We start from the raw sequence: 27,326 nt of genomic DNA, 5'->3' as shown, positions 1-27,326 counted from the left end.
AAAAAACTAGCCGGGCGAGGTGGCGGGCGCCTGTAGTCCCAGCTACTCGGGAGGCTGAGGCAGGAGAATGGCGGGAACCCGGGAGGCGGAGCTTGCAGTGAGCTGAGATCCGGCCACTGCACTCCAGCCTGGGAGACAGAGCGAGACTCCGTCTCAAAAAAAAAAAAAAAAAAAAAAAAAAGTTCCAGCTCTAGCACTTAGCAGCAGGGTGACACCCTGGGCTGGGCAGATCTCTGAGCCTCAGTCTCTTCATTCGTAACGGAGAGAATGTTAACACCCTACTTTTCTCTTGGATATTAGCAATGAACACGCTGGGTATAGTGCTAATCATTAACACAACATTTTCCAGAGGTGGGTAAGCTCTCTCACACTCAGTATTTTCTGAGTGAGTGAATGAATGAATGAATGAATGAATGAATGAATGAATGAATGAACAAACTGCACAAAGGGAGGCTAGCAAACAAAAAACTCCATTCCTTGGAATCTTTTCCCTCAGCTTGAAGGAAAATAAATTTCCTTATACTTTTGGGCAGATTGTCTCACTTATTTCTACTAGATGGGTTATCTGCCTACTCTCAAGTTTAAACATGCAACAAATGATCCTGCAACATGGCTAGAAGCAGGAGCTTTGGAAACCAAACATGGGCAATACAAAACTCTTCTGGAGAGAACACAGCCTGGTTCCAAAAATCCTGGGCCTGGAGCACTGCACTGCTCTAACTAACGATTTCTGCCTGCTGACCTTCAGACCCACCAACTCCTTACTGTTTTTCCCCAAATGGGAAAATGACCAACATTTTTAAGACTTAGAATTTTAAAAGATCCACACAATTCAAGGGGTCAAAAGGGTTTAAAAGGAAAAATAAATAGATATTCTATTTTCTAGAAGTCTCTCAGTGGCAAGCTCTCCTTGAATTTAACCAATCCTTTTTAACAATCCTTTTTCCACTCAATCATTCCTCCCCCTTCAACCTAATCCAAGTACACAGAGCTGCAGGAAACCACTGTAAAAGTAGAAGTAATTCAAAAGACATCATCTCCTACATGGGAGGAGAGAAAGTTTTCCTACTCGCCAGTCCCATATAGGAGATATACGAATGTATGACACAGCCGCTCCCTAAAAGAGGGCTGTGCCCTATAAATCAGATGCTAAGCACCAACCCCTTTTTGTGCACAGAGAAATTGCTGTGGGTCAGGGGCTGCTCCAGAGCACGTGCCCTCCTGTTCACTTGTCATCAGAGATGTTAACATTTCTGATTAATTCATATAGCCCTTATTTTATTCCTCATTTCTTTATCCTCGCTCTGCTGCAGTGCGAAGATTCTTACCGACCTGCTACAGTAATCACCGCCCGCTAACCGCACCCCCCCAAACCTAGTGAAATTGTTTAGTGATGCCAACCGCGCTTTTAATTTGCAAGACATCAGACACAGAGGTAATTTATACTAACATCTGTTCATTTTTGACTTCTGAAACAAACTCGCACATGCTGCTACAAAATCCCATTAGGAGTAGGGAGACAGCCTTCTGCTACTATTCTGTATTCCTCGTCTACACACACACACACACACACACACACACACACATACACCTCTTCTAGTAGGGTCTTATAAATAAATGTATTTTACTCTTAGCTTTTTAAGCTCCCATCAGGAATTTCAAATCTCTTTGGGGAAAAATCTTTAGAGATGACTACTGCCTGCTTACAGAGAAGAGAAAGCCATTTCTATTCCCCACTGCCTAGTTCTGTCCCTTCTTCTTCACAATGGTTATAGCTTGGTATGATTCTAGAATGAATAGCCAGCGTAAGATTACATGTTCTTCAGCTTGGCACTTCCAGTTCCTCCATTTTCTCCTGTTTCTTTGTTCCCCATAATGTGTTATATAGAAAACAATTCTAGACACAATAAGATTGGGAGACAGCGTTATCTAGAGTCAGTGAAATCTGTCTGTCAACTATTTTCTTTTTTTTTGAAACAAAGTCTCGCTCTTGTTGTCCAGGTTGGAGTGCAATGGCACAATCTCAGCTCACTGCAACCTCTGCCTCCCCGGTTCAAGTGATTCTCCTGCCACAGCCTCTCAAGTAGCTGGGATTACAAGCATGCACCACCACGCTCAGCTAACTTTTTGTATTTTTGGTAGAGACAAGGTTTCACCATGTTGGCCAGGCTGGTCTCGGACTCCTGACCTCAGGTGATCCGCCTGCCTTGGAAGTGCTGGGATTATATAGGCACGAGCCACCTCGTCCAGTCTGTCAACTATTTTTTGATTCTGGATTTATTCTCTAAGATCACAAGGTTTCACAGGAAGGCAACACCGCTTCCATTCTAATAACTATGCCAAGAGGGGCCCACTGGTCATCAGCCACTGTTGCATGCCGTGCAGGAGAGAAGCATGACCCCTATGTCAAGTCATGATTTACAGGCCCTATTATGTTGGACATAGATCACAAATTGAGAAAGCCACAATTGAGACTGTCACCATAGGGTTAACATGTTAAATGCTGCAGAGAGTGTGGAGAGGAGACTGGCTACTACACACCAAGCGACAGCAAATGGATAGACTACAATCAACTTCCAGGTTTCCATTGTTTCTGTTATCCCCCACCCATTTTGTAGTTTCTCCAGGGCTATCGGGTTCATGGCAGCTGTAAATACCTGAGTATACTTGGAGAGGTCAGGGCTGAAAGGAGGACTCCACTGTGCCTGCTCTGAAAGTGGTGTGTGGTTTAATATAATCTCTTCTTTAGACTCTCCAATTCCTCCATCCTACATTTAGCCTTGCTTCTGGCTCACTTTCCACAATGACTATCCCCAAACTGCCTTCTCTGCAGTAAATTTTTCTGGTGGCTGGTTGAAAAAGATTCAGTGGTACAGATTGATTTCTCACTGGTGAGCGGATGAGGGATTACCAGAAGCACCCTGGTTAACGAGATTGGGTGCAGAATCTCTCTCGAGACCAGCCCTCTCTGCCAGGGCTCTGCACCTTTCGCCAATGACATATGGATTTTATTACAGAAAGATTGTCCAGATTATACCTTTGAGGCAATTGCCTGATAAAATTCTGCTCAGCTTTTATGTAGGGAACAATGTAAAGTTTAAGTAACTTTTTAATGAAGTGGAAGAAACTCAGTTCAGTTTTTCAATTCCAATGCAAACTACTTTAAATATTTCTATGCCTCAATATAATTAAAAATGTTTTTGAAGGGGGCACAAATTGCTTTCCACTGGATTTCTCCCATTCAGAAGAGCAATTAACAGGTTGCTTTTAGCAGATTCTAATATGAGTGGCCAGGAAACAAAGGAGACAACATAATATTGTGAAAAGAACAGGACTTCAGCTCTTACATTGACCCTGGGCCACGCAGGCAAATTACCAAGTTATTTTTCTGAGCTCCTTTCCTCATCCATTCAAGGTAGGATTAATACAAAGTCACATAGGCATTCAATAAATGCTTGCTACTGTAAAACTATTTCTTTCATTTCAAACACGAAGTTTATTTAAGCAATAGGATGCCTGATGGGAAAACTATCTAAGATTCATTTCTTTTAGAGTAACTTATCCCTACTTAAAGACATATTGTCCTACATGTAACAGCTATGTATAAGAGTTTAAAAACGGGTTGGTTTTAGAATGACAAGTGAAAAACACCAAAATTCTCCAATTTAACAAGGTATGGAAGGATTTTTTTTTTTTTTTTTAAATAAGAGACAAGGTCTTGCTCTGCCACTCAGGCTGGAGTGCAATGGTGCAGCCATAGCTCACTGCAGCCTCAACCTCCTGGACTCAAGTGATCCCCCTGCCTCAGCCTCCTAAGTAGTTGTGACTATATGTGTGCACCACCTGGTTAAATTTTTTAAAATTTTTTGTAGAGACAGGATCTTGAACTACTAGCTTTAAGTATGGAAGGATTCTGTGTTATTGATTTTTATTAAATGATGAGAGCAAAATAACTTAATGAAGTATAAAGATAAGAGGTGAATGAGCATGCCACTAATGGAGAAGGGGGGCATTGCCACAGAATCAGTATTTATCCCCATCTTATCTCCATCTGATGTTGATCAAAATATACCATTGGCCATTTAGTTTAAAAAATAAAAAGGCAATATGCTTGTGCACAAATGCCAGTCACTTTATGCACAATAAAGGAATGAGAAAGGGGTACACAAAAGGATAGAAAAAATCCACACTGTTGTAGTCAGGATGGCGTTCAATGGAGTTGTAGTTTTCTGAGAATGTATTCCTGGTCTGTGGGAATAGATTTCTGGAGTAAAGAGCAGGTTCCCTTTGTAGTACACACCTCCTGTCTGCTGCTGGAACAAATCAATTGTATTCTTATTTCCAACTGTGCAGGTGTGTCTATCTCATTAATCAGCTGCCCATCAAACTGGAATCTGATCTGCCTCATTGATAAACTGTTGTTCACAATGAGCTTTCATTAGTCTACAAAGTGATGTATGCCTCTTACTCTTAGACTGCACCACTGAACGATCCTACCCCTCCACCTTCAAATTAATATGACCACTGTTGGTAGGGCATGGTGGCTCACACCTGTAATCCCAGCACTTTGGGAGGCCGAGGCAGGTGGATTACCTGAGGGGTCAGGAGTTCGAGACCAGCCTGGCCAACATGGTGAAACCTCATCTTTACTAAAAATACAAAAATTGGGCGGGTGCGGTGGCTCAAGCCTGTAATCCCAGCACTTTGGGAGGCCGAGATGGGTGGATCACGAGGTCAGGAGATCGAGACCATCCTGGCTAACACGGTGAAACCCCGTCTCTACTAAAAAATACAAAAAACTAGCCCGGCGAGGTGGCGGGTGCCTGTAGTCCCAGCTACTCGGGAGGCTGAGGCAGGAGAATGGCGTGAACCCGGGAGGCGGAGCTTGCAGTGAGCTGAGATCCGGCCACTGCACTCCAGGCTGGGCGACAGAGCGAGACTCTGTCTCAAAAAAAAAAACAAAAAAAACCCAAAAAAATTAGTTGGGCGTGGTGGCGTGCACCTCTAGTCCCAGTTACTCAGGAGGCTGAGGCAGAAGAATCGCTTGAACCCAGGAGGCGGAGGTTGCAGTGAGCCGAGATCATGTGACTGCAATCCAGCCTGGGCGACAGAGTGAGACTCTGTCTCAAAAACCAAAAACCAAAAACCAAAAACCAAAACCAAAACAACCACTGTTCTCAGTCTTGCTTCCTTCCTTGGCCTTCTTGTCAGTCATGGTGAGCCCTGGAGTCTCCTTAGCTGCTGCTTTACAGGAGGTACCAGATCTACATCAAGTAAGCACATACATAGCACCAGGAGTGGCAAAAGGAGACCTATATATTTCTAAAAAGATCTTCCAATGCAAGACAAATGGTAACACGAAAGACTTGCATCTGTGTAACGCATACTGTGGCGTATTAAGCCTGGCTGCAGTAATGCCGGGTACTAGGTGGAGGCAGCTACCTTCCTTAACTGTACCAGTAGATACTTCTAGCCAAAAGGAATATATAAAATCCCAGTTTAGTGGCCGGGCGCGGTGGCTCACGCCTGTAATCCCAGCACTTTGGGAGGCTGAGGCGGGCGGATCACAAGGTCAGGGGATTGTGACCATCCTGGCTAACACGGTGAAACCCGTCTCTACTAAAAATACAAAAAAATTTGCCGGGCGAGGTGGCAGGCGCCTGTAGGCTCAGCTACTCGGGAGGCTGAGGCAGGTGAATGGTGTGAACCCGGGACACAGAGCTTGCAGTGAGCCGAAATTGAGCCACTACACCCCAGCCTGGGTGACAGAGCAGGACTCCATCTGAAAAAAAAAAAAAAAAAAAAAAAATCCCAGTTTACTTTAAATCAATGTGCTAAAGGCTGTTAATTTAATTGGCCTCATAAAAGATGTTTTTATAGAAATGATGCCATTTGTTATAGTTTTGACTCTTTAAAAATTACTCTTTTGGTCCCTGAAATCTTGAATGTATTCTATCTTGAATGTATTCTAACAGCTACGACAAAAGGCACCTACTGATCAGTTATCATTGTGTGCCGTGAAGAAAAGAAGCACAGAGGGGGTGGTGAAGAGGGAAGGCAGTCTCATGGAGCACACACTATGTATTAGATATTAGGAAGATTCAAATAAAGTCAAAGACATGCTTTTCCACAGAAAGAGACTATTCTCAAAGGCCATGCTGCCTTTGAGATGGGGCTAGCTGTTGTTAACAAGTATTCTGGTGGATTGGCAGAGAACAAAAAGAGAGCAATGTGATTTATAATGCTGATTTCTGTCTCGCAGGAATGTGCAACGTTTCCCTGTGACTCTGGCACAGAGCTGGTGTACAGCAGAGCAGCAGTTCCAGGGCAGTCTGCCAGACTGAGACTCTTCACCACACTCCAGCTGTGTCAGATCTCCACAGGAAAAGTATCATTAAGTGATTGATAAGTCAAGGACTAAGCACTTTTAATGCCTCTGATATGAGAGCAGCTGGTGCTGGAGTCACTGTCAAGAGCAGAAGGAGCTGTGAAAAGCACACAGTGTCACTGGATGAGGAGGGGTCTTTTGGAGTTTCATTCCATTAGGACACCTGGTGGCCCTCAGCAGGTAGTGTAACTGTAATAAGGTCCACTGCCTGTTCTCAGTCAACTCTTGTGGAGAAGTACACACAAGCAACAGTCTTTGGTGTAAATCTTACTTGTCTCTAAAATATATAAAAGTAGCATTTGAAGGTCAGCAGCCTTGAGGCTTTTGCCTTAAGTTCTTTAGGTGACCAGGCATGATGGCTCACGCCTATAACCCCAGCACCCTGGGAGGTCGAGGCTGCCGGATCAGTTGAGGTCAGGAGTTTCAGACCAGCCTGGGCAACACGGTGGAACCCCATCTCTAGTAAAAGTACAGAAATTAGCCAGGCACGGTGGCACACGCTTGTAATCCCAGCTACTTGGGAGGCTGAAGGGGGAGGACTGCTTGAACCTGGGAGGTGGAGGTTGCAGTGAGCCGAGATCACGCCACTGTACTCCAGCCTGGGTGACAGAGTAAGACTCTGTCTCAAAAAAAAAAAAAGTTATTTAGGCATAATAAAACATTTCAAAAAGGAGGCTAAAATACTACATATCTGAGAAAAGAACAGTCTGGATCAAACTATCACAGACTATCAAAATTTTTGTCCTTAGTATTCTCAAAAAAATCTTTTTGGGAGCACACTTTCTAGATTATCATTTTATTGGGTATCTTGGCTCTCTATCAGGACTCTTCCAAAAGGGTGCAGTGGCCAAGAACAATGTTTCCTCCAGTGACTTCTGAGAAAGAAAATTTTATTATTTATTTTACTTTTTAACTTTAATTTTCTGTAGATATGGGGTCTTGCTATGTTGAACTGGTCTTGAACTCTTGGCCTCAAGCAATCCTCTTGCCTCAGTCTCCCAAAGTGCTGGGAATACAGGCATGAGCCACCATGCCCGGCCTGAGAAAGATAATTTTGTATCAAACTTTTTTCTTCAATTCAGAGTAACACCCATTTGCGGAGTGTTTTATCCAAGAAGTAATATGAAAAAGAAAAGCCAGGACTCAATGTGCAGGTAAACAAATTTGGACAGTTCCAATATGGAAAATAATTTTAATGGCTTTTCATAACAGAAAAAAAGGACAGAAATATCCAGCCAACAGATTTATTTTCAGAATATAAAACATCAAGCAGGAACATAAAATATGGGAAGCGTCAGCCATGATGCCTGATGATTGAAGGCAGAAGTAGAAGAATCTTAATTGTCAGGCATTTGAAAAATGTTGCATCCAAGTGAAAGACTGTTTCTCCATCAACTCTCCTTGCCCTGCCCTCTTTTAAGAGCAAAACAAGACTAGATTTCAAAAATGTATTCTTATCATCTTTCTTCCTACTAAAAACAAACCAAAACAACAGCAAAACCCCCCCAAAGATCTGTGTTCGAGAAATGAGAGCTAACAACTTCTTGGTTGTATTTTGTTTCCTTTTCAGAGGACCTGACAAACCTATTTCATAGTTCTACTTGGTTTCCTTTTCAAGGGTAAAACTCAACTGAATGAAAGGCAATGAGATCAAAGCAATGAATTAATACTCTGGGGGCTAGAACTTTTATTAAATACTCATAAATTTGTGCAGAACATTCATGCTTCAGGGCCTTTACATAGTAATACATCCTGGTGAAACACTTATTATGACCAAAGGCTAGTAGCTTCACAGTCTTAATATCCTCATCCATAAAGTAAAAACAGCAATAATAATCTATCATGTAAGGTTAAGATAGAAGAATAACAACTAGTCAAAGGGACTTGATCAGAACACAAAATATTTTGCCCCAAGTTAGACAGAGTAACTTATTCATAGGCTAGGTTCCACTTTCAGGAAAATCAGACCAGGATCACAGTATAGATAATTTCAAATGACTTGCATATTCAGACAACTTTCCTGCCCTGTCTATCCGACTTCAAGGGGCTGGCAGCTGGCAACAGCTAAAGTCTAGGGATGATGAAGGCCTAGTCTTCTTGACCCCCAGGGCAGGGAAAGGGTTACATCTTCACACTGAGAAGCCAATAAAAACCTCTCTTGATTATAATTTAGATAAGAACCACTGGATTGAATAATAATGTCTGAAACTCCCCTGGCTGTTTCACCTTGAGACGTCCATCACTGGGTTAAACATGATGCTAATTGCATTTGGATTGATTAATTTCTCTCACTCCTGTCTATTCGAATAACGCTTAACAAAATAATCATAGCACCCAGAGCCAAATCTTTTCCGTCAAAGGAATGAAGCCATCAGAACAGGCAGAGATGAAAGAAATGAAGATGACCCGTAATTACTGATACGGTGATATCATTACCATATTATACAAAATGAGTGTGGGGTGAAAGGAGGGTGGAGGGAGGAGGGGCTGAGATTATTTATTTTTTTTAATGGAAACCTACAACCTAAGAATACAGATTTGACATCAAGTGGAACACACAGAAATATAGAACTTTAAAAAAAAAATACAAATCTTCCTCACGAAATTGTAAAATCCAACGAACACTGAGGCTCAAGATACATCAAGTGTCTTGGGTTGTGAGCAGGTATTATTCACGCCACTAGTTTTTCATCGCAATAACACTTTGTGTATGACTTGCATCGAGATTTAAGATGCTGTCTTCACACCACAAGCATTCCCATGGTTATTGGAGAATTTTTCTTTAAGCCAGGGAATAATATTTTATTTTAATATTGTTAGAGGTGGCCTTGTTTGTAAAATTAGAATCTGGGTTTTAACTGCAGCTAGTTCTAGTTTAAGGCACACACAAAAAATGGCTACGAATTTTTATGTATGGTTCATTGGACAACATTAAGAATTTAATTTAAAATACTAGACAGGACAAATATTATATTTCCCTATAAACTATTTTGTTGTTTAATAGAAACTTTTAATACTTATGACAGAAAACCTATGATCGTGAGGGATTTAAATCTACCTTAGGTGTAAATCCATCATGTATGAGATGGTGATCTCAGATGAATTACATAGGCTCTCTGTGCCTCAGTTCCTTCCTCTGTTAAGTGGGGATCGGTATCTGCCTTACTGAGTTATTGTGAGACTTAGAGATAATACAGTTAAGTGCTCAATAAGTGCTGGCACAAGAAAAAAATTTCCCCCTAAGATTAACTTTATGGCTATTTACAGAACCCTGTATAATGTTTTTGCTATTACATTTACGAAAGTTAATTCAACAGACACTTATAAAGTAACTTGCATACAGATGTTAACAAATATTTGTGAAATAAATAGGACACTTAGAAGGCACATAATTTGAAAAGGCTAGAAATACCTGTAAGATATTTTTGCTGTGGTATTTTAAAAGTAGAACCATCATTAAATAAAAAACAATAAAAATGGATACTGAAGTTGTTTTATTTAGCTTGGACAAAAAGGCATATTCCTCTATTTTCTTATACAACAAATATCCCCAAAATAAAACAAGCATATATTAAAACAAGCAAAATAAAACAAGCATATTTGAATGTGTAATACTCCAGTGATAAATAAGAGCAGTACTTTAAAAGAAAAAAAAATATGTATTTCTGTCAGGTTAAAATGAGAATCAAAACCATTTACTCTGACAACTCATTATTTTTTGCTTTCTTTTTGGTTAATAGAGGCAATGCAATACACTAAAAAAGGATTTATCTTATCTGGCTTTGGAATTAAACATATTCAAATCCCAGCCCCCATTTCCAAACTTTAAGACCACAAACAAGTAATTTACTTTTCTGAACACTGGTTTTCTCTGTAAAATGGGAATTATAAAATAAACTTTGCAGACTCTTATGAGATTAAATAAGATAATGTATGAAATTCTTTCTTCTTTTTTACTTTTTTTTCTTTTTTGAGATAGAGTCTCACCCCGTCACCGGGGCTGGAGTGCAGTGGTGCAATCTTGGCTCATTGCAACCTCTACCTCCCATTCAAGCGATTCTTGTGTCTCAGCCTTCTGAGTAGCTCAAACTAAAGGCATGCGCCATTATGCCCAGCTAATACTTGTATTTTCAGTAGAGATGGGGTTTCACCATGTTGGCAAGTGATCCAACAGCCTTGGCCTCCCAAAGTACTGGGATTACAGGCATGAACAACCATGTCCCGCCAAAAATCTCCTGACCTTGTGATCCACCTACCTCGGCCTCCCAAAGTGCTAGGATTATAGGCGTGAGCCACCATACCTGGCCTTCAGGTGCTTTCTTGAATATCAACCCATTTATTTCCTTTATAGCACTTAACAAAATCTGAAATTAACTTTTTTTTTCCCCCCCGAGACAGGGTCTTGCTCTGTTGCCTAGCCTGGAGAGTAGTAGCACAATCTTGGCTCACTGCAGCCATGAACTCCTGGGCTCAAGTGATCTGCCTGCTTCAGCCTCCCAAAGTGCCGGGATTACAGGTGTGAGCAACCATGCCTGGCCTTGAAATTAACTTTGTTTATTTACTTTCATGCTCCATGAAGTTCTGCAGAACCTCTTGCTGTATCCCTAGCAATTAGAACAATACCAGGCATATGGTAGGTAATCAACAATGTATCTGTTGAAATAATATATTCATATATGAGGAAAGAGGAACTCTATTTCCTTTTCATTTTTTTTTTTTTTTTTTTTTGAGACGGAGTCTCGCTCTGTCGCCCAGGCTGGAGTGCAGTGGCACCATCTTGACTCACTGCAACCTCCACCTCCTGGGTTCAAGCCATTCTCCCACCTCAGCCTTCCCAAGTAGCTGGGGATTACAGGTGTGAGCCACCATGCCTGGCTAATTTTTTGTTTTTTTTCGTAGAGACGGGGTTTTATCATGTTGGCCAGGATGGTCTCGAACCCCTGACCTCAAGTGATCCAGCCACCTCAGCTTCCCAAAGTGCTGTGATTACAGGCGTGAGCCACTGTACCTGGCCTCAGTTCTTAGTTAAAACACCAAGCATCAAATATTTTTGTTTAAGTAAAATTACATATGCATTTTACCCTTTAACCCAGAAATTCCACTTTAGAGGTATTCACATGCCTATTCCATTCAATACTATTTGTAATAACCGAAGATGAGAAACAACTCAAATGTCCATCAATAGGAAGGGGAATGATCGTGTCACTACACTCCAGCCTAAGCAACAGAGTGAGACCCTGTCTCAAAAATAAATAAATAAATAGAAACCTTAAGCTGCATCCAGGGGTCTTGTTGTTACATATAGTTAGTTATTTTGAAGTAACTTCTATTGTACGTTAAATAAAATAATTATGTTAGTTATTAAGAACCAAGATTTTCAGCATTAAAAACAGAAATCATTATAAAATCAAATATATTACATAAAAACCCCCAAAATATTTTAAATTGGAACTGGCTGCACTATTGGTAAGAATACAATTCCTTTTTCTCTTTTCACAAAAACCGTATTTACCTACCCTGTTCACAGAACAGGCCTAGAGACAATGACAGCCTCTTAACAATGAATACTATTAGTGCCTAGATTTCTACTAAAATTAGTGCCTAGATTTCTACTAAAAGCAATACTATTTGTGCCTAGATTCCTTGGAGAAATGGATAAGAGTCCAAGTCTGGATAAGTAAGTGAACCAGGGATATTCTCCTTCCTGAAAGCAAGAAGGTTATCAAAGATTACTAGGGTCTTCCATGTTTCAGTCTAACAAAAAATAAGAAAAAAATTTACAAGGGTCATGTCAAAAGACAGGAGCCAACTTGAAGGGGTGCCCACTAAAGATGGGACCATTTTGAAGAAAAAAAGAATAATGATTTTAATAGATCTAAACATAACAAATACAAACATCTATGATATTTTAAAAAAAGTCCTCAGTCACTTCAACTCATTCTGAAAATTGACAAGTGAAAAAAGGAAAAATTTAACATTTTTCTTGCCATTTCTCTTTGAACTGCATTTCAGGGAAGCCAAACAGTTGCCGATTTCATAGAATAACAATAACTGTTATTATCATTACTGTTATTATTTTGAAAATAATATGACTGATACCACCCAAAGCCACTGATCTTCACTCAAACTGGAACAGACAGATGTCATGTCAGTCTTGATGTGAAGGAACAGGAAGCACACAGTACTGTTATGAAGTATTCTTGCCAAAAAGACTGAATCCAAACCCAATCCATTATCTAGCTCTATCAGCTTGCAGGAAATTTGGCGGGAAAGAAGAACATGTTAAATGATATCACTAGGATAAAATTATCCAAACTTAAAATGTGGGGGCTGGGTGTGGTAGCTCATGCCTGTTATCCCATCACCTTGGGAAGCCGAGGTGAGTGGATCACTTGAGCCCAGCCCAGGCAACACGGAGAAACCCCATCTCCACAAAAAAATACAAAAATTAGCCAGGCATGGTGGCATGTGCCTGTAGTCCCAGCTACTTGGGAGGCTGAGGTGGGAGGATCACTTGAGCCCAGGATGTCAAGGCTACAGTGAGCCAAGATCACACCTGTGCACTCCAGCCTGGATGACAGAGTGAGAAAATGTGGGGAATCCTACCAAACAATCCATCTTCTTCATTAATTAATGGAGGAAAAAACCCAGAGGAACTAGGGGATGCAGTTATGGAGAAATTAAAAGAGACTTAAGATTCATGTCAACTAAATGCAATGTACAGACTTTATTTGGATCCTGATTCAAACAAACCAATTGTAAAAAACAATTTTGAGCCGAATTGGACATGGACTATTAGATGTTATTAAATAATTATTATTTTATTCTGTGTGATGTGTTAATAATGGTAGTGTTTCAAAAAACGGGGGATCTTCTAGTCAGAGATACGTAGTAAAGTGTTTAAGAATGAAATGGTATGACATCTATGGCCGGGCGCGGTGGCTCACGCCTGTAATCCCAGCACTTTGGGAGGCCGAGGCGGGCGGATCACAAGGTCAGGAGATCGAGACCACGGTGAAACCCCATCTCTATTAAAAATACAAAAAATTAGCCGGGCGCGGTGGCGGGCGCCTGTAGTCCCAGCTACTCGGGAGGCTGAGGCAGGAGAATGGCGTGAACCCGGGAGGCGGAGCTTGCAGTGAGCCGAGATTGCACCACTGCACTCCAGCCTGGGCGACAGAGCGAGACTCTGTCTCAAAAAAAAAAAAAAAAAAAAAAAAAGAATGAAATGGTATGACATCTAGGATTTGCCTTAAAATATTCCAGCAAACAACATAAACAACAAAAAGTGTGATAAAGGGGGTACAGATAAAACAAGAATAGCAGAAAGTTGATCATTTTTGAAGCTGGGGATGGGTACATAGGGTTCATTGTAATATTCTCTCTAGTTAGCTTAAAAATTTTCCATAATAAAAAGAAAACCTCGCCAAATGCTTCCCTGGAAATATAGCTTTTGCTCATTATCACTACATATCATAATATCATTCATGAGCTAGAAGCAACATGAATGAGTACTCAGGGAAGAGTAGGCCAGGGAGCAGAGATGGAGATGATTAATTCTGCTGAGGGCCTGGAAATGGACAGAAAAAGCTTTAGAAGGGGATAACTTTTCGGCTGGGCGCGGTGGTTCATGCCTGTAATCCCAGCACTTTGGGAGGCCGAAGCGGGCGGATCATGAGGTCTGGAGATCGAGACCATCCTGGCTAACATGGTGAATCCCCATCTCTACTAAAAATACAAAAAAAATTAGCCGGGCGTGGTGGCAGGCGTCTGTAGTCTCAGCTACTTGGGAGGGTGAGGCAGGAGAATAGCGTGAACCCGGGAGGTGAAGCTTGAAGTGAGCCGAGATTGCGCCACTGCACTCCAGTCTAGGTGACAGAGTGAGACTCGTCTTAAAAAAAAAAAAAAGAAAAAGAAAGAAAAAAAAAAGAAAAGAAAGGGGTAACTTTTCATGTCACAAATGTTTATTTCCATTGTTAAATTCTTTGGATGAGGAACAAATTACACACAACCAAGAATCAAACACAGATTACATATTTTTTAAAATCTACCAAATCAAACCCAGGTTAAGCCTAATAATAAGGAGCTATTACCTTCCAAACTTTCTCTCTCTTAAATATTTAAGAAATCATACTGATGAATCTAAGAACACAATTTTCACTTTGCCCATAAAACAGCTATGAGGGAAACTCCCCGGCTCAACATGTTGCTTCTACAAAATTTGCTGGCAAGTGGAGAGAAAGAGTTTTTGGTTCCTTACTTACTGAATCTTCTCAAAAGAAGCTTTTGAGGTGGGTGGCAAGACTAACTTTAAGGTACAGGTCAGTTTGATAGCTAACAAGTCACAAAAATGAACAGCTTAAGTTAAATTTCCACTAGTCTAACTAAATTTCTACTATTAATGTTTTGCCCTCATACTATCAATAACTGTGTATATAAATGATGACCTCGCTAATTCAATTTTACTGTGAACATTCTTTTACTTCTTTGGACAAATCAGCATCTACATTACTTAGCTGATAATTTAACTGATAATTTGATTTTTAATTGTTTGCATTGTGGTTTCAATAAATATGGTTCATTTTCTCAACCTGACTGAACAATAAATTCATCAATGTGAAAATACTTTTAAAGATAATTTCTCTAATGGACTTACAAAAAAATCCATAATAGGTCAGGTGCAGTAGCTTACACCTGCAATCCCAGCACTTTGGGAGGCCTAGGCGGGCAGACCGCTAGAGCTCAGGAGTTTCAGACCAGTGTGGGCAACACAGCAAAACTCCCTCTCCATAAATAATACAAAAAATTAGCTGGGCATGGTGGCATGCACCTGTGGTCCCAGCAACTCAGAAGGCTGGGGTGGGAGGACCGCTTGAGCCTGGGAGACAGAAGTTGCAGTGAGCCGAGATGGCGCCACGGCACTCCAACCTGGGTGACAGAGTGAGACCCCGTCTCAAAAAAATAGATAAACAAATAAATAAAAAGCACAAAATACAGTAGCCATCTAATCAGTCTTAATTTTAAAAAACGTTTTCCTCTAAAATCATGTAGCAGTACAAAGGTACAACAACTTCTATCTTCATTTGCTTATGAATTTGTTTTAAAACCACATCACAAACAGGTAAGAACTTAATGTGTCTACTTAGGAAGTCATATGGTAGTGGTTATTTTCTCTGTGATTAGAAATAACCACTAGTAAACTTTCTATTTTTTCAGAATATTTGATATTGATGTTTCTGAATAATCTTATTTACAAAATTCATGAACTACTAGTTTAAAATAATTAGAACACAAAAGTATCCTCACCAGAAAATTATATTGAGTACAATAGTCTGTATCACTGAAACTCTACAGCTTAACCTGCATATGGTTAACATATAGTAAATGTGTATTAAATGAAAGAATACTGTTTCAATAATACAGACCATAATTTAGGATCTTAAAATAAATTATACATAATGTGGCAAAACACAATAGAGGGGGGAAAATCTGGTTAATTAGATTCTATACAAGCATAAGCATTTACTAGAATTCTTTTTTTTTTTTTTTTTTTTTTTTACACGGTCTCGCTGTTGCCCAGGCTGGAAGGCACTGGTATGATCATGGCTCACTGCAGCCTCAACATCCTAGGCTCAAACAGTCCTCCCACCTTAGCCCCATGAACAGCTGGCCACCATGCCTGGACCGGCTTTTTTCTTTCTAAAAATTTTTTTTGTAGATGAGGTCTTGCTATGTTGCCAGAGCTGGTCTTGAACTCTTGGCCTTAAATGATCCTCTCACTTTGTCCTCCCAAAGTGCTGGGATTACAGGTGTGAGCCACTGCAACTGGCCCTCTATTCTTTCTTTTCTTTTTTTTGAGACAGAGTCTTGATCCATCACCCAGGCTAGAGTGCAGTGGCACAATCATGGCTCACTGTAGCTTCCACGTCCTGGCTCAAGTGATCCTCCCACCTCTGAGTCTCCCGAGTAGCTGGGATTACAAGTGCATACCATCATGCTCAGGTAATTTTTCTATTTTTTGTAGAGACAGGGTCTCACTATGTTGCTCAGGCTGGTCTTGAACTCCTTGGCTCAAGTGATTCTCCCACCTCAGCCTCCCAAAGTACTGATATTATAGGCATGAGCTACTGTGCCCAGCCAGGCCTATAATTCCTTTTTTTTTTTTTTTTGGAGATGGAGTCTCGCTTTGTCATCCAGACTGGAGTGCAGTGGCAGGATCTCGGCTCACTGCAAGCTCTGCCTCCTGGGTTCACGCCATTCTCCTGCCTCAGCCTCCCGAGTAGCTGGGACTACAGGTGCCTGCCACTACGCCCGGCTAATTTTTTCGTATTTTTAGTAGAGACTCGGTTTCACTGTGTTAGCCAGGATGGTCTTGATCTCCTGACCTCGTGATCTGCCCGCCTTGGTCTCCCAAAGTGCTGGGATTACAGGCGTGAGTCACCGCACCTGGCCTATAATTCTTAATAATTAAATTTAAAATGTATTTTTTTCACTTCAATAACTTTAATTGCATTCAAACCAATGCCAAAGTGAAAGTGAAAAGAAGCATTTTATATGCCAGACCACTGGCCTCAAAATCAGAAGGTTAGAGTTCTAAACTAGTTTAATCAGTTAGTTCACATTTTACTGTGTGCCCATTATGTGCTCTTACAATTGCAAATAATGAGACACCAAAAGAGATCTCCCATTCTTCCTTAAAAAATTCCTCCTCCCTCCTTTGAGCACTTAAGTTTGCTCACCAAGAGTTCATCCTCTGTGTAGATACTATGCAGGTAGAGAGCTTTGCAAATATGGAGTACTTTCCCCCACAAGACCTTGAAGAGAGGGCCAGGTGCGGATATCAGGAACAGAACCTACTTCAGTAAACTGAATGTCTTTCAGGTAGGTTAGTTAGAATTTATAATGTTAGTGGTTCTCAGAGCATGGTACTTGGACCAACTACATAAGCATCACTTCAGAACTTGTTAGGCTCCATACCAAATCTACTGAATCAGAAACTTAAGAGTTTGAGCACAGGATCCATGGTTTAACCAGCCCTACAGGTGATTCTAACTCACGTTAAAAGTCTGAGAACCATTAGCCTATATTATCCAGGTTCTTTCATTTTGTTTCCAGTTCCCTGCAGCTCTAATTCATTACTAACAGAGGAGGCAGGCTTTTATTTTATCAAAATTATAATCATAAAGCATACTCCTCACAATTAAACCACAAGGGGGGGTGTCTTTTAGAAAATATGACCAACGGAAGGAAAAATGAGAACATTTAGCCAAATAATTAGTTTTTTTTTTTCTTTTTTTTTTGAGATGGAGTCTCACTCTGTTGCCCAGGCTGGAGTGCAGTGGCCTGATCTCGGCTCACTGCAACCTCCACCTCCCGGGTTCAAGCGATTCTCCTGCCACAGCCTCCCGAGTAGCTGGGACTACAGGCACGTGCCACCACGCCTGGCTAATTTTGCATTTTTAGTAGAGATGGGGATTCACCATGTTGGTGAGGCTGGTCTCGAACTCCTGACCTCAAATGATCCACCTGCCTAGGCCTTCCAAAGTGTTGGGATTACAGGCATGAGTCACCATGTCTGGCCCAAAGAATTAGAATTTTTACCAAAACTATAGCCCTCTCTTTATTACTATCTATTGTACTCAGTGTTAAGGCTACAATACAGTCCTAAACCTTGAGAATCTTGGCAGAAGACAGCCTGGGCAATAAATTATTATCAAACAATGTTATGAATCCTATATGAGTATAGAACACATTTATGAGGATAGAATGGAGATAATTAATTCTGCAGAAGACTTGGTTTGAACAGACAGGAAAAGCTTTAGAAAGGGAGTGATGTGCTTGAATAAGCCTTTATAAATCTATTACTGTATTTTTTTGTTTTTGAGACAGCATCTCACTCCCAGGCTGGAGTGTAGTGGCGTGATCATAGCTCCTCAAAATCCTAGGCTCAAGTGGTCCTCTCACCTCAGCCTCCTGAGTAGCTGGGCCTACAGGTGCATGCCATCATTCTCAGCTAATTTTTATTTATTGATTTATTTTTTGTAGAGATGGGGGTCTCGCTATGTTGGCCAGGCTGGTCCTGAACTGGCCTCAAGTGATCCTCCCACCATGGCCTCCCAAAGTGTTAGGATTACAGGCGTGAGGCACTATGTCCAGCCTCTGTATTTTTTTTGAAGGTAGAAGAACTACAAAAGCTAGGCTGGGTGTGGTGGCTCACACCTGTAATCCCAGCACGTTGGGAGGCTGAGGCGGGTGGATCATTTGAGCCCAGGAATTTGGGATCAGCCTGGCCAACATGGCGAAACTCCGTCTCTACTAAAAAATACAAAAATTAGAGAGGTGTGGTGGCACACGCTTGTAATCCCAGCTACTTGGGAGGCTAAGGCACGAGAATCACTTGAACCTGGGCGGCAGAGTTTGCAGTGAGCCAAAATCGCACCACTGCACTCCAGCCTGGGCGACAAAGCAAGAGTCTACCTCAAAAAAAAAAAAAAAAAAAAAAATTATTTTAATAAAGACTACTTATTAATTAAGTCCCTACTAATCTAGCTTTGATTTAAGGGATCCTATTTCTAATAAATCCGGAAATCCAGAATTGAGTCAACAGCCAAAAGACAATATGAATAACACACTTAAAGATTCCTACCATTAATCACATTCTTTGAACCATTATTGCTCAAGTTCAGCTTGAGCTGCTGGGTACATTCACTTCATCTGTACAATCAATGATGTGTCTTTGAGGTTAATGTCAATATAAAAATTAATTTCTATATGCCAGAATCTGTTCAGCATTTTAAGTGTATAGATTCTTTCTTGCAAAGTTACACTCTAAGCAAAAATGAAACAAAAATCTATGACTGAGATTTAAAAGCAACAACAGGCGGGATGCAGTGGCTCACACCTGTAATCTCAGTGCTTTGGGAGGCTGAGGCAGGTGAATCACTTGAGGTCAGAAGTTCAAGACCAGCCTGGCCAACACGATGAAACCCTGTCTCTACCAAAAATACAAAAAATTAGCCGGCCTGGTGTTGGGTGCCTGTAATCCCAGCTACTCAGGAGGCTGAGGCAGGAGAATTGCTTGAGCCCAGGTGGCGGAGGTTGGAATGAGTAGAGATCACGTCATTGCACTCCAGCCTGGGCGACAGAGCAAGACTCCATCTCAATAAATAAATAAATAAACAAAATAAAAACAACATAACAGAGGTATGACCAATTGTTGTCATTCAGTTTTTCATGCCCCAAGATAGCCAACCAACTGTAAATGAATTCACAATAAGTCATTCTTTTCCATCCTAGCTCAAGATATAAAATATCAAACTTTAGAGTCCCTTGAAATGAAATCCAATATTCAGACTGATGAAAACAAAAAGGGCTGTGTTTTTGCTTACTAAGTCACAGTTTCTAAATAACTCAAAAAGACAAAGGAGAGACTAATGAATGGTTGAGTGACCTATCAGTTTAGTAAAATGTATTTGGACTACTGGATGATATATGTTATACCCAAATTAAGTTAAAACTTTATCCAGGGTGTTCTGATGCATAGCTTATGGCATAATATACAAACATCCCCTTACCATCAAAAGAAAGCTGAAAATGATGACACAAAGCTTTGTACATGAATGTTCACAGCAGCATTATTTATAACAGTCAAAAAGTGGAAATAGGCCAGGCGCAGTAGCTCACGCCTGTAATCCCAACACCTTGGGAGGCTGAGGTGGGTAGATCACCTGAAGTCAGCAGTTTGAGACCAGCCTGGCCAATGTGGAGAAAGCCCATCTCTACTAAAGATACAAAATTAGCTGGGCATGGTGGCACATGCCTGTAATTCCAGTTACTTGAGAGGCTGATGCAGGAGAATTGCTTGAACCCAGGAGGTGGAGGTTGCAGTGAGCCGAGATCGCACCATTGCACTGCAGCCTGGGCAACAAGAGGGAAATTCAGTCTCAAAAAAATAATAAGAAAAAAAAAGCGGAAACAACCCAAATGTCCCACTGATGAATGAATAAACAAACATAGTTTATCCATGTAATGGAATATTACTTGGAATAAAATGAAACAAAACCCAGAGATAGAAAGTAGGTTAGTGGTTACTTTGGTCTAGCAGGGCAGGTGGGGGGAGTGAGGAGGAATGACTCAAATGGATATGGAGTTTCTTTTGGGGGTGATAGAAATATTAAAACATTAGACTGTGTTGATAGCTGAAGTATTCTGTAAATATAGTCATGTGCTGCATAACATTTCAGCCAACAATGAACCACATACATGATGGTGGTCCCATATGATTATAATGGAACTTAAAAATTCCTATCTCCTAGGGATGTTGTAGCTGTTGTAATATCGTCACAGCGCAACGCATTACTCATGTATTTGTGGTAATGCTGGTGTAAACAAACCTATTGCGCTGACAGTCACATAAAAGTTTGGCACACACAATTATGTATAGTACATAATACTTGATAATGATAGATGACATTACTGGTTTATGTATTTATTATACTTTTTGTCATTATTTTAGAAAGTACTTCTACTTATTAAAAAAAGAAGTTAACTATAGCTGGGTGCGGTGGCTCATGTCTGTAATCCTAACACTTTGGGAGGCCAAGGCAGGCGGATCATTTGAGGTCAGGAGTTTGAGACCAGCCTGGCCAACATAGTGAAATCCCGTCTCTACTAAAAATAGGAAAACTAGCCAGAAATTGCTTGAACCCAGGAGGTGGAGATTTCAATCAGCCGAGATCGCGCCACTGCACTCTAGCCTGGGCAACAGAGCGTGGCTCAATCTCAATAATTAAAAAAAAAAGTTAACTATAAACCAGCCTCATGCAGCTCCTATAGGAGGTATTCTAGAAGGCACTGTTATCATAGAAGATGACAGCTCCATGTGTGTTACTGCCCCTGAAGACTTTCCAGTGGGACAAGATGTGGAGACAGAAGACAGTAATACTGACGATCCTAACCCTGTGTAGTCCTAGGTTAATGCGTGTGTTTTGTGTCTTAGAGACTGGGCCTCACTACGTCACCCAGGCAGGAGTGCCGTGGCCTGATCATGGCTCACTCTAATCCTGAACTCCTCAACTCAAGTGATCCTACTGCCTCAGTCTCCCAAAGTGTTGGGATTACAGGCATGAGGCACTGCACCTGGCCTACACAATTTTAAAAATAGAAAAAGCTTATAGAAAAAGGATATAAATGAGATTTTAGTGTAGCTGTATAATGGGTGTGTGTGTGTGTGTGTGTGTATGTGTGTGTTTTAAGAGATGGGGTCTTGCTCTGCCACCCAGGCTGGAGTGCAGTGGTGTGATTATAGCTTACTGTGGCCTCACACTCCTGGGCTCAAGTGATCCTCCTACTTCAGCCTCCTGAATAGCTGGGACCTTAGGCACACAGTACCATGCTCAGCTAATTTCTATTTTTTTTGTAGAGACAGGATCTTGCTATATTACCCAAGCTGGTCTTGAACTCCTAGCTTCAAGTGATCCTGGGGCCTTGCTACATAGCCCAGACAAGAGTGTGGTGGCCTGATCATGGCTCACTGCAACCCTGAACTCCTCAGCTCAACTGATCCTCCCACCTTGGCCTCCCAAAGTGCTGAGATTATAAACATGAGCCACCATGCCCCAGCCTGGTGTTTTAAGTGCTATTACAAAAGAGTTTAAAAGTTAAAAAAAAAAAAAATTAGAAGTTTATAAAGTAAAAAAGTTACAGTAAGCGAAGGTTAATTTATTATCAAAGAAACATATTTTAATACATTTAGTGTAGCCTAAGTGTACAGTGTTTATAAAGTTTACAGTAGTGTAATGTCCTAGACTTTCACACTCACTCACCACTCACTCACTGACTCACCCAGAGCAACTTCCAGTCCTATAAGTTCCACTTACGGTAAGTACCCTATACAGGTGTACCTTATTATTATTTTCTTTGAGGCAAGGTTTTACTCTGTCACCCAGGTTAGAGTGCAGTGGTGTGAGGCTCACTGCAGCCTAGACCTCCCTTAACTGAGGGCTTAAGTGATCCTCCTGCCTCAGCCTCCTGAGTAGCTAGGTCCATGGCATGCACCACCACACCTAATTTTTAAATTTGTTTGCAGAGATGGGACCTCGACATGTTGCCCAGGCTAGGTGTACCATTTTTTTTTTTTTTTAAATGTATTACACAGTTTTAGTTTTAGTTTTTTTAAAAGAAGGGTCTCACTTTGTTGCCCAAACTGGAGTACAGCAGCTATTCACAGGCATGGTCCCACTAATGATAAGAACACGAGTTCTGACCTTCAGTTCCCAACCTGGGCTGGTTCACCCTTCCTTAGGCGAACCGGTAGCCCCTTCTCCCATAAGGTCACCATACTGATGCTGAACTTAGTGCAGATACCTGATCGGCATAGTGCATTACAGGCCAGAACTCCTGGGCTCAACCAATCCTCCCACTCCATAGCCTCCTGAGTAGCTGGGACTACAGGTGCCCATCACCATGCCAGCTATACTGTATCTTTACTCTACCTTTTCTAAGTTTAGATGCACCAATACTTACCATTGTGTTCCAACTGCCTCTAGTATTCAGTACAGTAACATACTGTATAGGTTTGTGGCCTACGAGTAATAGACTATACCATATAGCCTAGGTGTGTAGTAGGCTATACCATCTAGGTTTGTGTAAGAATACACTATGATGTTCACACAATGAAATCACCTAACATTGCATTTCTGAGAACATATCCCCAGAGTTAAGCAACATATGACTATATGACTGTATTAAAAACCCACTGATTTGTATACTTCAAGTGGGTGAATTTTATTGTATGTGAAAAGTATCTCAATAAAGCTCCTTTTAAAAGTGGGTGATGGCCGGGCACGGTGGCTCAAGCCTGTAATCCCAGCACTTTGGGAGGCCGAGACGGGTGGATCACGAGGTCAGGAGATCGAGACCAGCCTGGCTAACACGGTGAAACCCCGTCTCTACTAAAAATACAAAAAACTAGCCGGGCGAGGTGGCGGGCGCCTGTAGTCCCAGCTATTTGGGAGGCTGAGGCAGGAGAATGGCGTAAACCTGGGAGGCAGAGCTTGTAGTGAGCTGAGATCCGGCCACTGCACTCCAGCCTGGGTGACAGAGCGAGACTCTGTCTCAAAAAAAAAAAAAAAAAAAGTGGGTGATGTCTAGAGCTGAGCAAAAATTAAATGCAGAGGTGTAAAAAGACTTCAGGTTCAAGTCAAACCCCTGATGGAAAGACTTCACTCACAAAGAGGAGATCTATGGCAACAGAACCTGGGTTTCTTCACTAAAGACAAAGGCACCTCTTACCTCTATCCTGAAGCACAAAGGAAGCTTGTCCTGTCCTTCTGGCTTTGTTCTTGCAAGATAACTGGCAGAAAATCTAATTAATCAATGCTCTGGATAAAAAACTTGAGCATTGGGACATTACTGCCATATAATTAAAGAAAAAATACTTAAAAAAATTTTTTTTTTTTGAGACGGAGTCTTGCTCTGTCACCCAGGCTTGGGTGCAGTGGCTGGATCTCAGCTCACTGCAAGCTCCGCCTCCTGGGTTTATGCCATTCTCCTGCCTCAGCCTCCCGAATAGCTGGGACTACAGGTGCCCGCCATCTCGCCCGGCTAGTTTTTTGTATTTTTTAGTAGAGACGGAGTTTCACCGTGTTAGCCAGGATGGTCTCGATCTCCTGACCTCGTGATCCACCCGTCTCTGCCTCCCAAAGTGCTGGGATTACAGGCTTGAGCCACCGCACCCGGCCAAAATACTTTATAAATTCAATTCTGTTTAAACTCAAATAACATCAGAATTTGCATTTATGCTGCACTGTTTTTAATAACAAAGATACTATATTTTGACTTAAAAGTATAGTACTTAAGGTTATTTAGATACTATGAATAATTATTTGAAAAATATTCCTTTTGTTTAACCACTCATGCCAGGAAGTCAGGATACAGTTAGATTTAAAATAAGTAGATTAGATGAATGCAAATGCATTAAATACAAAAACATTTAACAAAGCTGTATATTTAAACGTATCAAAATCCATAAAATGAAAGATTAATGTTGCTATAAAAACTAAGTAATCCAGGCCGGGCGCGATGGCTCATGCCTGTAATCCCAGCACTTTGGGAGGCCAAGGTGGGTGGATCACCTGAGGTTGGGAGTTCAAGACAAGCCTGACCAACATGGAGAAACCCTGTCTCTACTAAAAATACAAAATTAGCCAGGCATGGTGGTGCATGCCTGTAATTCCAGCTATTCAGGGGGCTGGGGCAGGAGAATTACTTGAACCTGGGAAGTGGAGGTTGCGGTGAGCTGAGATCGTGCCATTGCACTCCAGCCTGTGCAACAAGAGCGAAACTCTGTCTCAAAAAAATAAAACAAAACAAAACACAACACAAAAAAACACTATGTAATCCTTAGTACATGTAAATAATTGGCTAAATGTAATAACCAAATCAGCAATCCAAATTCAGATCATGAACAACTGAATGCTTTTTATACAAAAAGCATTTAATTATAGGTTCTATGTCAGTATTGTGTTACACTTCAAAGATACTGATAGTTTCTAATTGGTTCATTCAATATGTATTTATTGGATATAATTTTATACAGGATTAGGAGTTCTAAATTTTTTTGCATTCACAATTTGAAGAGATTAAAATATTCAGAAACTCACTAAACAAGTTAGCACACTTATTCTGATGGCGTAATTTCTCAAAGGGCCCATAAGAACCTCCATAATCATCACACTAGTTATGTGGCTGCCATTCAGTCCTGTGTGGCTATTTGAGTACAACATTTTCTGATCTAACTACATTCTTATTATATTAATGAGGCAAAGTGCTCACTGGTTCCAGTAAAGGCCATCTTTCTTTGGTGCTGGCTCGATGTTATGCTTACCGCTTACTGAAAACAAATTGTACCTGCTCCACACATCACATCATATAACCTGCTCAGTCCTAAGTTGCACCTGACACCACTGTAATGCTAATCTGTCTATTATACATTGATCAAAACTTGGAGCACATGCAGTGAAGAGTTTGTGCTATGGAACAGCTAAGAACCATAATCATTAACATTTCTTTGTGATTATATTCACTTAACATGTATTACTACTTAAAATTCTCACAACCCCCCTATAAGTAGATATAACTTATTATTCTCATTTTATAAATGAAGGAACTGAGAGAGAGAAGTTATGTAACTTGTTCAAGATCACACCGCCAGTAAATGGCAGAGGCAACATTGGATCCGGGTGGCCTTATCTCCAGGTCCTGTGTTCTTAATGGCTTTGCTACAGTTATCTCCCCATGGTCCCTGATGTAAAGGAGTTCACACACTAGAGATACATATACCATTATAATGTAATATGACAGTGCTATTACAGAAGAATGTAGGAGCACAGAAAAGCTAGAGAAATGGACAAAGCCTTTCAATAGTGAAGAAACAGCATTCAATGTTTCAAACATTACAGACACAAATTCCCCGAGAAATATGACTTAAGTGTGCTTTAAGAATTAAAATGGGCCGAGCGTGGTGGCTCATGCCTGTAATCCCAGCACTTTGGGAGGCTGAGGTGGGCGGATCATCTGAGGTCAGTTAGAGATCACCCTGGCCAATATGGCAAAATCCCGTATCTACTAAAAATACAAAAAATTAGCCAGGTGTGGTGGCGCATGCCTATAATCCCAGCTACTTGGGAGGCTGAGGCAGCAGAAGTGCTTGAACCTGGGAGGCAGAGGTTGCAGTGAGCCAAGATGGCGCCATTGCACTCCAGCCTGGGTGACAGAGTAAGATTCTGTCTCCAAAAAAAAAAAAAAAAAAAAAATTAAAATATTAAAATGAAGAGAGACATAAATTCATTTTCTAATTTCTAGGTCTGTGTAAGTTCTGACTGCTCACATAACTGTTCATTACTTTTTAGACAACATTCTTTCACTAAGTTTCTAGTATAATGGCTTTTGTTTTCCTTCTAGTTCATAACATTTATTTAGGTTTTCTTTAATGTCTGTCAATAAAATTTACAATTTTTTTCGACAAAAATTTTATAAAATTTTTGGTAGATTAAAACTTAATGTACTTTATATTCTTACTACAATTGGGAAAATCATCTTTCTGAAACATTATTTTCTAATTGTTTCTGGTGTAAAAAATACAATAGACTTTTGTTTGGGATTTTTTTTTTTTTTTTTAGACAGGCTCTCGCTCTGTCATGTAGGCTGGAGTGTAGTGTCACAATTGTAGCTCACTGCAGCCTTGACCTTCAAAGCAATCCTCCCATCTCAGTCTCCCAAGTAGCTGGGTCTATAGGTGCATGCCACCACACCTGTTTAACTTTTTTACAGATGGGGTCTTGCTATGTTGACCAGGCTGGTCTCCTGGGCTCAAGTGATCCACCCACCTCAGCCTCTGAAAGTGTTAGGATTATAGGCGTGAGCCACTATGCCTGGCTAATACCTTTCATTTAATGGCAGAATTTTTCAGAAACATGTTAAAAATATAGAGTACACCAAGCTAATTTTTTTTTTTTTTTTGGTACAGATGGGGGTCTCACTATGTTGCCCAGGCTTGTCTCAAACTCCTGGGCTCAAGCAATATACCAGCCACAGTCTCTCTAAGTGTGGGATTACAGGTGTGAACCACCATGCCCAGGATCATTTATGTCTTTAAATATTTTTTTCTCTGGCCTGTACCTAACTCCTTTCCTTCTGGAACTCTAGTTACATGTATGTTAAACTGCCTGATATTGTCCCACTGAGGTTCTATTAATCTTGCTTTTAATATTTTTCTCTCAGTACTTAATTTTGGACAGTTTATATCTATCTCTATAGTTTCTATTGCTTATAGAAACTATAATATATCACACTATAGTCTAATATGAAACATCAAACTTAAAACCTCTAACTTTTCTATCTCTTCCTTTTTTAATGGAGAAAATGGAACATTTAAACT

General features: G+C 40.8%; 1 protein-coding gene across 4 annotated transcripts in view; it reads right to left on the bottom strand.

Annotated features, from left to right (window-relative positions):
• Nucleotides 1-27,326, bottom strand: part of LIN52 (lin-52 DREAM MuvB core complex component) — a 141,785-nt gene that overhangs the window by 29,161 nt on the left and 85,298 nt on the right. The window contains exon 6 of one of the 4 annotated variants that reach the window (XM_077941465.1): nt 1,960-5,782. The exons of the other annotated variants lie outside the window; for them this stretch is intronic. Within the exon in view, the coding sequence (XP_077797591.1) occupies nt 5,673-5,782 (110 nt within the window). The 3' untranslated portion in view covers nt 1,960-5,672. Of the gene's footprint in view, nt 1-1,959; nt 5,783-27,326 lie in introns of those variants that run through there. 4 annotated transcript variants of the gene reach the window in all.

This window comes from Macaca mulatta, chromosome 7 (assembly GCF_049350105.2).
Source record: "Macaca mulatta isolate MMU2019108-1 chromosome 7, T2T-MMU8v2.0, whole genome shotgun sequence".
NCBI lineage: Eukaryota > Metazoa > Chordata > Mammalia > Primates > Cercopithecidae > Macaca > Macaca mulatta.
Note: the sequence above shows the minus strand (reverse complement) of the source record. Positions and strands in the feature narration are given on the sequence as shown.